The 13,259-nt window shown below is 38.9% G+C and overlaps 1 protein-coding gene across 2 annotated transcripts in view; it reads left to right on the top strand.

Annotated features, from left to right (window-relative positions):
* Positions 1–13,259, top strand: part of LOC146582763 (neural-cadherin-like) — a 342,729-nt gene that overhangs the window by 76,918 nt on the left and 252,552 nt on the right. For both annotated transcript variants that reach the window (XM_085287908.1, XM_085287866.1), the window contains 3 exons: positions 6,900–7,097; positions 8,240–8,465; positions 11,652–11,856. In XM_085287908.1, coding sequence (XP_085144034.1) covers positions 6,900–7,097; positions 8,240–8,465; positions 11,652–11,856 — 629 coding nt within the window. The remainder of the gene's footprint in view (positions 1–6,899; positions 7,098–8,239; positions 8,466–11,651; positions 11,857–13,259) is intronic.

Raw genomic sequence — 13,259 nt, 5'->3', positions numbered from 1 at the left:
ATTATGAGTAGCTTTGCTGGAAGAATAAACAGCGAAACTATTGGCTAACCATTTGTATCATTTGCAATTAGTGTAAGAACTAAAGCGTGATTTTCCTCACTGTCTTGCTCTGTCTCTGTCTCTCATCCCTGGCTTTAATTGGCGTTTTTGTGCAAAAATCTAAAAAGTCACTAAGATGGCAACAGCTTTCCATTCAAGGAGATTATGGATGGAACAGTTACCAGTGAGAGCAAATAGCCTTTAGTAATCCTCGGAGGACATTTAATTAACTGGCTTTCCTTTCAGTTACTTTTTTTTTCTGTCTTGCTTTCTTAGTCTCTCTCAATCTGTTTCTCCTTTCCTTTTTCTTGCTTATTTTTTTGTCTTACACCATTTTTTTTCAAAGATGTGAAGGCACAGCACTCATGCGTGCAGACACACACTCACAGGTATAGCAAAACTCTTTTCTTCAGTGGGTTGAAGGCTGGAGTAGTTAGTTCAGCATGTTAGCACTAAATGAGAGAAAGCGAGAGGAGGGGTAAACTCCACATTATGCTATCAGTACTGTCAGCATAATGTAGAGCAGGAGGGGGAGAAGGATGGGGAGAAAATGAGGTAGCAGAGTTAGAAAGGTGCTGATTGAGGTCACCGGAGGAGTGCAGATGAGAAAGGAGGGCTCTCTTTCATTCTTCGGCTGTTAAATTAAGTACCTTCACATTCATATTGACATCTCCAAGCTCACTCATTTATGTAGTGATGTAACATATTTACATATAGACTTAACCTGATTCATCAGTTGCATCATATCCACTTAAAAAAGCCTCTCTGGCTGGTGCTGTACCTTGGCACTTTAAGGCTTCATATGAGTCATAACTGTGTTCTTGTTTCACAGAGATATTAAAGGCTTTTCGACACATTTTATTATGACAGTTTGGTTCCCGTGATGTACTGTTTATCCTTGGTAAGTTGATGTGCTGAAGACATGTGCTTTGCAGTGAATTGGTGTAATTTTTTCATGTAATTGACTTCATAATGCACCCCGCTGCAAAGCAATTCCCCAACAGAAATCTCAGAAGTGTCCCAAGTTGATCCCAAGGATGAGTATTGAGGCTGATCAAGGCATATTTCAGTGATCAGGTCATCCTCAAATAAAGCAGATCTTAATGTGATCCCTTTTTTTTTTTTTTTTTTTTTTTCGGCGTATGTTTTCCACCTCGGCCTGCTCTTTCTCTACTGCTCTATATCTAAGTAATAGCCAGTCTCACTGCAAGCACTTTACTTAGAGAGTGAAAACTGTGGTGTGAGTCTGAAAAATTATTTTCTCACAGTGCCCACATTCAGTTGGCATTATATCTACTAGATCAGGAAGTAACAAAACCTGCCTACTCATTAGCCTATTACAACCCGGTGTTTTTAAACGAAAAGCCACCTGGTCTTTGCAATGGTGGCAGGCATTGGAGCAGTATTGCAAGGGGATCTGTATGGCCATCTCTGAGAATGCTCCATCATCTGTTTTCAACAATAATAGGAAGGACTAAAACATTTTTTCATAGTCCTTTGTACCAGAATCTGCCAGAACAGGGTGAAGAGTCCAAATCTGTGAATATTTAGAGTGTTAAATAATGTCATCATTTGATCTGCTGTCAAGGTTACTTGTTAATTTAGTATTTGCCTCGTTTGAAAATAACTCATCCAGGGTAGGAGGCAGACACCAGTGTAGTTCTAGTGTTAGTCCCAACCTTGGATAAATGGGAAGTGTTGCATCAGGAAGGTAATCTGGTATAAAATCTTGGCCAAATAAAACATGCAGATCTAGTGAAAGCATAAGATTGGGTGCCAATTTTGGAACTGTGGTAGTGGTAGTATGTGAGGGTGGTGCAGGACGTGTATGATGACAGACAGACAGTGGTGACGTGTGTGGTTGTGAGTAACAGATGGTTTAAGTTGGGGTGTGATTACGTTATGAACTTGCTCTGCTTGTTTGTAATGATGATGGTCAGGTTAACAGATGAAGAAAGGGCAAGAGTCTCTTTGGACTATAATGTTTGCAGACAACATTGTGATCTGTAAATAGAATAGGGAGCAAGTGGAAGAGAACCTTTAGAGGTGGAGGTATACTCTGGAGAGGGCAGGATACATGTATTCATGTTTATTCATTCGTAGTTCTTGTTCTGCTCTTTAGCCTACGTGAGCTCACGGCTCCAGCACATGAACTAGTTTAACTCTTCAGTTTGCCCCACCTGACCAATATTAGCTAGTTACTGATATATTAGTATTGGCAGTTTACATGATTTTAACCACCCTTTCATTGTGTTATGAGTTTTGATGTTCCATAGTCTGTCCACCAGAGCACATTATGAAACTTCCATGTTTCCAGTGCCACAAACACAACAACCTGCTGACTACCAGCTAACTACACAGTAAAATCAGTATCTGTATATGTGAATCGACCGTAAAAGTCCTCAATCGGTGGAGCTTGACCTGAATCATATCACGGACTGACGCAACAGCTGTCCACACTCTCAAAAGGGAAGCGGGAATGGCAGTCAGTGCTCATTAGCAGTGATCGAACTTTGAAAATAAGAGCACGGGGATTTTATGCTTTGGTATTTTTTGTCTGTAAATATAAAGTGATTGTGGGAGTAACTTTAACTTACCACAGACATAACATTAGTATGAATTTGAGTCCATTTTTTAATGAAGCCATCACTAATGATGCTGTTTTGCCTTTTCTTTTGTATGCCAATTTGTGTGTTTTTTTTTTTTTTTTTGTTTTGGGTTTTTTTTTTTTAAGCTTCAAAAGTCAAATAGTGAAAAGGGCTGCACGACATTACAGCAGAGAATCGCAACTTTTGTTCAACTTTGACCACAGTTTCTGGTTTTGGTTCATGTTAATTGAGTCGTGTTATGATCAGAAGACAAACACACACAGCTACCATTTTTCATTAGGGGGTGATTGACTCTACATATTCTGTATGTGGTCTGAGAACAAGATGAGATGAAAGCACTGTGGCAGAATGAAATTTAGAAATCCTTGGACTAGGTTGGTGGGCATGGAAAAGCCTTCTATGGCACTGTTAGTAATTGCAGGTCCCACTGTTTCTAGGAATTGCAACATGTCATTAGATCCACTAAGATGCATTAGTGATGGGGATGGCAATAGCACCATGCTGTATCTCCCAATGTTCTCCTTTAGCCACTAATCCACTGATGATTGTTATTAGTGAGAAAGGCGTGTGCATGTGTAAGATGCATTCAGGCACAATGCTCTGTATATTAGCTTGGTGATTTATTGTCTTGGATGTGCTATCCCTTTTTCTCAAAGCTGCATTGTCCTTTTTCCAATTAATTTTGAATCTGTTATGACCTCGAAGACGAAGGAAGAGAAAGAGATTATCAACAAATACACGGATTGAACCACAAAATCAAGTGGTATGCTATATATTTTGGGGGGGCGATATGGCTGCTTTATTTTGCTCTTCTGTCGTCTTTTGATGTCTTCTTATATTTTTCTTTGTAACACCCCCCGTCATCTCTAATGCCACTGATTTATGCAATTGCTTTTTCGTGCTTTTCTTTTTTCTGTCTCTACTTAATTCTTCCATCTTCCACTTTTCGTTGTTCTGCTGTTTCTATAACAACCGCAGGGTCATTTTTCAGTCTCTGCGCTTCACTCTTAATCCTGTTCATGCGACACTCGGCTCTTATTTTCTTGCTGCTTTTTCCTGCTGCGCTCTATATATTGCTTGATTACACCCTCTCGTTCTGAAAATATATTTAAATCTTAATGTCTTTTTCTCTGTATCTTCTGTCTGTCCACTTTGCATTATTCGGTGCACAGTCATACGCGCAAAGGACTTTTCTCACCTCGCTACTTGTTTTTGTGACGCCAAATAGGAATTAGAATTTTTTTTTACAGCAGGTATCAAAGCAGACACAAATGACAGCAAGTCTTTGGCTCCAGCCCTGAAATTACTCCTCTGCTTCCCTGCTGTGATCAGCTAGCACTGATGTGTGCTGTGCGTTTGTGGGTGGAAGGGTGGGTGTATTGATGAGGACTGTACGGGACCTCGCTGTGTTTTACCACTGTCACTATGATTGCTGTTTACTGTGGATGCAGATTGCACGGCACTGATTATGATTACTAGTTGAAATGTGAAGATGGCCTCTGCAGTTTCTTTTGGATTACATTTCCATTGTCTGTTGTTCACATGGGACATTCAAGAAGGGAACAGAGGGAGATGACAGCTTAATATAAGAAAGTGTAACTGAATAAGATGATTTTTGTATGTATTTGTTTGATTTATGTGTCTGAACATGGCTTTTGCTTAAGCCTTAGTTACACCAATCTGAAATGTATAAGCTTCAAACCTCTTAATTATAACTGTAAGTACAATGTAAATAGTTTATAATAGTATGGGGTGTCTATGAAGAAGTCACTATTAAAGAAATAAAGCCAAGAGACAAGGCTGAGATATTCCAGATTAGACAAGAACAGGATTGAAAATGAGTGGCAACAAGTGTCATTGAGTAATGAACCCAAATTGTGACATTTTTTGTGTCAAATTGTCATCAGTATGTGCAGAGGACGTCAGGACAGAGGTATACCAATGAGAGTCTGCCAGCTTTGGAGGCTTGGACATGATTACAAATAAAATTGAATTGAATTGTTTGGATCTTGATTTTGGTTAGTGGTGTTAGGGAGCTTTTCAAAATTGAAAGAATTACGAGAACAGACGACGATGATACCAAACACCCTTCAATGCAGTAAAAGCATACACAGCCATGGATTGGCCACCCCAGAGCCTGGACCTCAATATTTCTGAAGCTGTATGAGGTCATTATGACAGAGAACAAAACAAAAGGCAGAAACATCCAAAGAACATCTTTGAATGTTCTTCAAGAAGCCTGGGGAACTCTTCCTGAAGACTACTAAGAACTTGTAAGAAAGCTTGTCTCAGAAATTTCAGGCCGTGATGAAGAATCAAAGTGGTCATAACAAGAATTGATTGTTTTTGCCTTACATCTCCATAAATTTGTCTACATATATTTTAATAATTAGATGCACCTGTTTCTCATGTTCTTAGCAACATATAGAGAAATCAGTGCTATCTCGAGACTGTAGTATTATAGTATTATGAAGTATTACTGATTAATCTATACCTTTTTTTGTTTGTTATGTAAAAAAAAAAAAAAGAAAAAAGTTTAATTCCATTTAAATAAATAATACTAAAAACACATGCTGATGATTTCTGGATATCAATCTTCTGGATATCCATTAAGTGCATCAACATGCTGGTCAGCAGAGGTTGGGCAAGAAAATGAATGAGCTAGATTGATGATGACAGAATAGATTTTAACAGCGTGGGAAAGTGGACATAACCTAGCAGCCTTAACTGACTATATACAAGAACCTTATTAAATTAAGTTAATAATGAGTTTACTTTTGTGTTTTTTACATAAAATGATTCATACTTTAAGTAATGCCATTTAATTATACATTTAATAAATTGTGCATATATGTCTGATTCTAATTAAATAACAAATCATTTAATCAATTTATTTTTGGCACTTTTGGCATTCATTAGACCAAATTGATAAAGTGAAATTGATTGAATTTGACCTGAGCCAGTTAGTCTGCAGCACTTATTGGAAAGACAACTGTGTTTCCGTCTGAGTTATTAGTGGTTGGTAAAACAGAAGGCTGAATGTCTGGTTTTCTTTGGAGTCAGTGGTTATGAAAGAAAAGAGCAGCAGTCAGAAGACAGAAATGAACTAAATAAATACATACTAATGAAGGAACCTAGCCAATGGCTGTGCCTTCGTGGCGTAAGACTACATGAAACATTAACCTAAAAGAAGTAAATTATAATATGTAAATGTAACCAACAAAAAAATGAGATAAAATGGGACTAGCTCTGAAAAGATTTTATAATGCTCAATTATTCATCTTCTTGTGTGTTTCTCACGTTTAGTCTTTAGTGTTTCATCTAGGCTAACAGATGGGTAATGAGGTCAGCTGCCCTTCTTCTGTTTTATATATACGTGTACATATGTGTGTGAGAGAGAGCCTCAGTGTGATCATTTTAAATCCTTCAGCTATCAATAACATTGCAAGCTGCATTCATAAACTGTGTGTGATGCACAGGCACAGCTACCTGCTAATTAGTGCTAAGTAACTAGCTCGGTTTCACTCTCCAAAACTGAAGCACATACTTTTTGGATGCTTTGTACCCCACAGCAAATTATATTATTTGTCACATACTTCTGTTAAAAATGCTCCACAAATCACCACAACCAGAGGACCAGTTCACTGGAGGTGAGACCCAGCAGACGGCTACCTGGTTCTGTCGTCTATGTTACCTCATCTGACAATCAAAATTTTATCAGTATCCAAATAAATAAATTGCTGTAGTAATAGAGCCAGAAACTGTTTTCTGTACCAACCTGTATACTTGCTTTTAATTCTGTTACTCTAAGTTGGGCATTTTAACATGGGAGTCATTTTTTGGCAATTTTTCAGCCCCAGAGGTTGGTTTTAGATTAATTAACACTTCCTGGAAGGCGTCATCACACTTACACCAGGATAATAAGTTGTCATAAACACTCTTCTTCTCTCCAGTCTGTCTTCTGCTGTTCATCTCCATGGTCATCGCTACCCTTTACCTCTCTCACACACAGACACACACACACAGTGACAGTAGAGGATGCGCAACCATAGCTGAGTGTAAAATGCAGCTGAGACACTCAGATTGAGCTGCAATGAAACAAGGGCAAATAAATTACATAAATGTATGTTTATGCTTGTTGCCCTTTGTTCGTTACAGGGAGCTTCTTGGTATGGAAATACTCCACTGCATATTTTAAACCTAGTATTTGACTTCAACTAAAACTGCCTTCTTATTTTCCTTGTTCTCTAGGTCCAGAGTGGTACTTGGTCAGAGTGGAGTTAACGGTGACGGATGTAAATGACAACATCCCAGAATGGAGCATGGTTCCTGCTCCCTACCTTGCTGTGGTTTCCCCTGATGCCTCTGCAGGTTCCCTGGTCTACAAGCTCTTTGCTGAGGATGGAGATGAAGGCAACAATGGTGAAGTGGAGTACTTTTTGTCTGACGGTAGGTTAAATTGCTTCTTCTTTTTTTGCCTGCATAGTGTGTTAAAGATCAGGTTGACTGTTTACAGCGTCACAACAATCACAAAACAGGGAGGCAATAATGTGACGGAGAAGCTATGGAAGTGACAAGCTAACAGTAAGCAGCTAATAGCAAACATACAACTGCATTATTATATGAATCTTGTGTTTTTGTGTACTTTTGCAGTTTTTATATTTGGTGGTTTTCTTAAGGTCCAGTGCATTTGACCTCGCAAGGCCACCATAGCCGACAGCTATGAGGGATTTCCGTAGTAGACAGCAAACCGCAGAGCATTTGGCTTTTCACTAATCACACTGAAAAAAGTAGACAAATTATATGCAAAACCTTTGAACAAAGAGGCATTTGTTGGTGTTGGCATTTTTAATAAAACAAAAGTCTCAGTTGCATAAATCATTTGCTTGATTTAAAATGTTTTGTTGTTTTGATCAGTGCTTTTTTTTTTAATGTTCTGTATGGTGCAGACTCAAGTATACACTCTCTTTGAGCTGTTGCCCTCTGCAGTGCTGAGTTTTATGCGCACACGATTCTCCAGTGTCTTGTCTGGTTTTTTTCCACTGTGCAAAATAATTGCTTTTGTTATTGTCTGCTTTGTAATGATTTCTTGTCTCTGTTTTAGAATCTGTTTAAAAAGATGATTTTTCAATTTTCCTCATGGGGATGCATTGGAATAAACTGACTGAAAAATTATAAGAAAAAACATAGACATATTATTGTTAATATCTATGCTAAACTTTTCAATTTAAATGCTCAATCCCACCTCTCAAAGTTTAACTTCTAAAAATGCAGTATATTTTGGATCAAGGTCTTATTGAATCCTGTTATTCTGAATACAGGTCATGAATTTTAACACCCCAGTTCCTGTGGTTTTTGCATTTTCCTCTCAGCAACTTTGAATACTGATTGTCCAGTCATCTTTTTTTATTGGTGAATGCTTAGCATGCACTTAAATATTTCTGACAACTTTTGAAAGCAACTTTTGTGCAAAGTGTTTTGCCCTGTGGTCCTTTTCACTGGATGATCTCTGTTGTTGTGTGTTGCCTTATTTGCTTATCTTGTCTTTGGTGTATTACCCTTCTGTATATGATCAAACAAATCGTCCCCAGGTGGTGATGGTCGTTTTGAAGTGGACAGGAAGACTGGCCAGGTACGAACTACGGGCCTTCCCCTGCAGCGGGACAGGGAATACCTGCTGACAGTGGTGGCTGCTGACCGGCTGGGCAGCCGCAGTGCTCCTGCTGTCATCTCTGTGGTTGCTGGACCCCGGCCACCACAGTTTACCAATGCCTCCTTCACTATTGCAATACCAGAAAACACCCCTGAAGGACAACCGTGAGTTTACACACATTCATCCACTGAAATCCCTTACAGGACATCTACATGAAACAATATACATGACATCGACTACACACACACACATCTGCTGTTTTCCTTTCACTATACCATGATTAATATTCATGATGAAAAATATTACTATGTGTCTAAAACGACACAATCATGATGGGCATTTAAGTAAGTAAGTAAGTAAGTAAGTAAACTTTATTTATTAAGAGCTTTTCACAGACAGGCAATCACAAAGCGCTGTACACAAATATTAAAATTAACAATAAAATCAATAGACATTATATACAATGTAAAAGATCAAATGTAAATAATGTAAAAAAAATATAAAATATGTAGATCAACAAAAGGCTTGCTTGAACAGAAGAGTTTTTAACTGTTTTTTAAAAGAATCCACAGAGTCAAGCAAACGTAATTGTAGTGGTAAACTGTTCCACAGCCTTGGTGCAACAGACTGAAAGGCTCTGTCCCCTTTTGTCTTCAATCGTGTACGGGGAACAACTAAGAGACTCTGAGTCTGTGAGCGGAGATGACGAGCAGCAGTGTATTTTAAAATGGTAAATGGCCTGCATTTGTATAGCGCTTTTCTAGTCCATAGGACCCCAAAGCGCTTTACACTACATTCAGTCATTCACCCATTCACACACACATTCACACACTGGTGATGGCAGCTACATTGTAGCCACAGCTGCCCTGGGGCGCACTGACAGAGGCGAGGCTGCCGGACACTGGCGCCACCGGGCCCTCTGACCACCAAAAAAGAAGCTTGGATAAGTAATCTGGAGCCTGGCCATTTAGTGCTCTGTATGTTAAAACAAGAATTTTAAAGCGAATTCTAAACTCTATTGGGAGCCAATGTAAAGAATATAAGATGTGTATGTTTAATGTGTACACTTTTATTTATTTATTCTTAGATACTCGTGTTTTACAGACTAAATCCATACTGTGGCTCATTTAGCCTTTAGCATGTGTAGCACAGTAATAGGATTACCTTTAAATATTTATTTGCATACACAGTAAGAATAGGTAGTCATCGACATTTCTGCAGTCGCATTCTTAGCAGAAAGCTCTCTCTGGTGCCACATAGGGCTGTAACTTTTTCCATCATCTATCATCATCAGTGAGCATTAAACTTGTCATTGTACCAATCACAAAATAGAAATATTATCTTCTGTGCAACTCAGTGATGAAAAATATAGCTTTGCTAAATATATGTTTAGATAAACTTAAATATCCTTAAAATTAAAAAATGTCGACCATGGCATTAGTTGAGTTGAGTTGAACTCAGCTGCAATCCTGACAGATCAGCTCATCTCGATGCCAGCCAACATCAGCTTTTCTCAGCTAATACCCTTCAATACATCCACTTATAAAGGGCTCTCGATTAATGTTTCTTTAGCCTGGCTTGAGGTAATGTCCATCTGTAAGCTGCTTTGCAACCCAACTTAAGGCAGTGGGTAGGACTAAAGGTATCTTAACCCTGTAATGCCCTTTGTATCATATGTGATACATGAGTTTCTGAGACCTCTATCTCATCAACATGATCAATACTTGCCATAATTTCAAAATGTTATGGACAAAACTCTCTTTTTTTTGTCTAAAATTTACATTGTTGTTAACAAAAAGTTGCCAAAAACATCCAATGTGTCAAGTCCATATAACATCTGTGGACAGACTTTAAGGTGGCACTTCAGTCATTTCCGTTTCAACCTGGGAGAGACAGACAGGCTCTAACAGAGTCCAAATGACTGTAAACTACAGTGGATCAAAAATACAACTGGAAATAAAAGATTTCAGTTCCTGATTTTTAATACGCTTAAAAAAAGACTCATAGAAACATATTTTCATATTCTGATTTTTATCTGATTAAAAATAAGGCAAGAATAAAAAAAGCACACAAAGAGCTTATGTTCTGACTTTCATTGATCAAATTAGCACTAATGTCCTTATTTTGGCTTCAGGGTCCACCTGCAGTCTCTTTACTGGGACTGACATATTTCTTCCTTCCTTCATCGGGGAAATGAGCACATTTATAATAAATACAGTGGTGTGAAAAAGTATTGCCCGTTTCCAGATTTGTGGCACATTTTTCACATTTACATGTTTACATGTTACATGTTACATCAAACATATAATATTCAAAGATAGCTTGAGTAAATACTAAATGCAGTTTTTGGATGATTTTGAAAGATATCCAAATCTACTTGGCCCTGTGTGAAAAAGTAATTACCCCCTAAACATAATAACTGGTTGTTCCACCCTTGGCTACAAGAACTGCAATCAAGCATTTGTGAGTCTTTCACATCGTTATGGAGGAATTTTGGCCCACTGTTCTTTGCAGAATTGTTTCAGTTCAGCCACGCTGGATTGTTTTCAAGCATGAACAGCCTGTGTAAGGTTATGCCAAAGCACCTCAATGGAATTTAAGTCCAGACTTTGGCGAGGTCACTCCAAAACCTTCATTTTGTTTCATTCTTTTGAGTCATTCTGAGCTGGACTTGCCTCAGTGTTTCAAATCATTCTCCTGCTGCATAACCTGAATACAGTCGAGCTTTGAAACCGATGGCTAAATTGTCCTTCTGGGTTTTTTGGTAAAGTGCAAAATTCCAGACAAAGCAATGGTTTTCTAACTGGAACTCTCCGAGGAAGCCATATTTGCCCTGTATCTTTCTCATTGTTGAATCATGAACACTGACCTTAACTGAGGCAAATGAGGCCTGCGGTTCTGCATCTGCCTGCAGATGTTGTTCTGAGTCGTCTATGTACTATTGGAGTAATTTTGGTAGCCCAGTTACTCGTGCAAAGTTTTCCTCATTTGTGGACAACCGCTCTCATTGTGGATAATTGGAGTCCCAAAGCCTTAGAAATGCCCTTGTAACCCTTTTTTTCACTGATAGATGAAGTGAAAGTGACTCAGTTTCTCATCTGTTCTTGAGTTTTTTTAGATTGTGGGATGATGTGGGTAGCAAATACTAGCATTTTTATAGCTGTATGTCTCCTAATACCTCTCTTAGCCTTTTCAGGAAAAGGGCCGCCTTATCTATGGAAAAGTATTCATCACTCAAACATAAAAAACACATATTTTGAATACATTATTTCAAACAGCTTATCTACCTGATCAGTTTGCAGGTTTTGCACATGAAGTCAACTGTGTTCTTTTTCTCCATGTCTTTCCAGCTTCTTGGCAACACCTGCTGTGTCCTTCCAGAAGAAACCAATCAGCTACAGTCTGCTTATCAATCCCAGTAGTCTCTTCTCCATCTCAGCAGAGACCGGTGAAATCAGCCTGACGCGCCCTATTGACTACGAGAGCGACCAACATCGCTACTTGCTATTGGTGCGAGCCAGTGAGGGGATAGAGAGCATGAGCAGTGCAGCCGAGGTTTGTGTCTATATATATATTTATATATGTATGGGTTTGTGTATGTGTATGTTGGTGAGTTTGAGATGTAAATTTCAAGAAAAAAAGTCACCTTTTTGATGCCAAATCCCTTGACTTCATGGTCTCAGAAGATTGGAGGCATTTCACATCTGCTTGTTAAGTCTTAGAAAGTCTGTAAACAATACTTCAATAAATATTTAATTAAAAAAATTGAAAAATCTGCTGACAATTACTGATGTAATATCAGTAATTGTCTTCACACAGTATTGCTTTCTTTGAGCTGCTAATATACAAGCCACAGCCACTAGAATTGTACACCCTGTGCACTGATAGTTTGTAAGATAGCAGTTGAATTGTGGTGATTGTGATTTGTGTAATACTTTTGCAGACAGACAGTCAAAATCATCACACATGTTCATAAGCTGTCAGAAGCATCCTTGAGCAGGAATACTTGATTCGTGCTGTGAAAATGTGGCCATAGTTATTGATTCCCAGTTGCTTCATAGATGGTAATCATTGTGAATGCTCCACTTGAAATAATAGTGTGCTTCGATGTTTCCTGATTTACACCTTTTTTAATTAAAGGTTTTTTTCTTTATGTGGCATCAGCAGTAATGTAGAATATATACCAGACTGTTTCGTGAAAATCCTATCTGGAAAGTAAAGCTTTTGAATTTATCAGTTGATGTATGTTCTAACCTTTGACTCTGGTTGTTAATACTGGGTAACGACCACGAGCATAAGGTTGGGAATAAAAGCAGCAGGTGGGTGGCTGGGCTCAGCCTTACAGATGGGTGTGAAGGCTCAGACATCTAAAGGGGGTTCGCAAAAGAGTTTGTGCTGCTGCGTTTCAATAGGAGACAGCTGAGACGCTTCTGCTCAGGATCCCTCCTCGGTGCCTCCCTTTGAAATTTTCTGGGCATGGTCAACTGGAAAGAGACCCAGGAACACCTAGGCATTCCCCAGGAAAAACTTCAAATAGTAGCAAGGAAGTTTAGCCCACTCCCACCTCAACCCGACTTGGAGAAAATGGGTACAGATGGACGCACTGACAGATGGGCGGATGGCCTCCACCTGAATTTATCAAAAAAGTTATCTTCACCTTGAGAGACATGTCTCTGTTTTTGTGAACACTGTTTCCTGTAAAACCCGAATAGATTTGTCTGGCTGCAGTGACTGCTTTGGGATTCCCGATGACTTCCTCACGTTGTCAGGAAGTGAGACAAAACAGCGGCTGACCGCTGCAGGCGCTGATGCATCTGGTCTGGTTTCCATCATTACTCTGGCCTCAGGCTAAAAGATGTCCTGCTGAACCAATCTGTCCTAAACTGCTCCACTTTGGGCCTCTTTGGCCTACAGAGCAACAAAAGCCTGTGTGGAGAAGGAGAGCGAGGAAAAACAAT

This window comes from Mchenga conophoros, linkage group LG1 (genome assembly GCF_057382185.1).
Source record: "Mchenga conophoros isolate Kocher_MC1m ecotype Shallow Benthic linkage group LG1, M_conophoros_male_GT1.1, whole genome shotgun sequence".
NCBI lineage: Eukaryota > Metazoa > Chordata > Actinopteri > Cichliformes > Cichlidae > Mchenga > Mchenga conophoros.
This window is presented reverse-complemented; position numbering and strand designations above follow the sequence as displayed.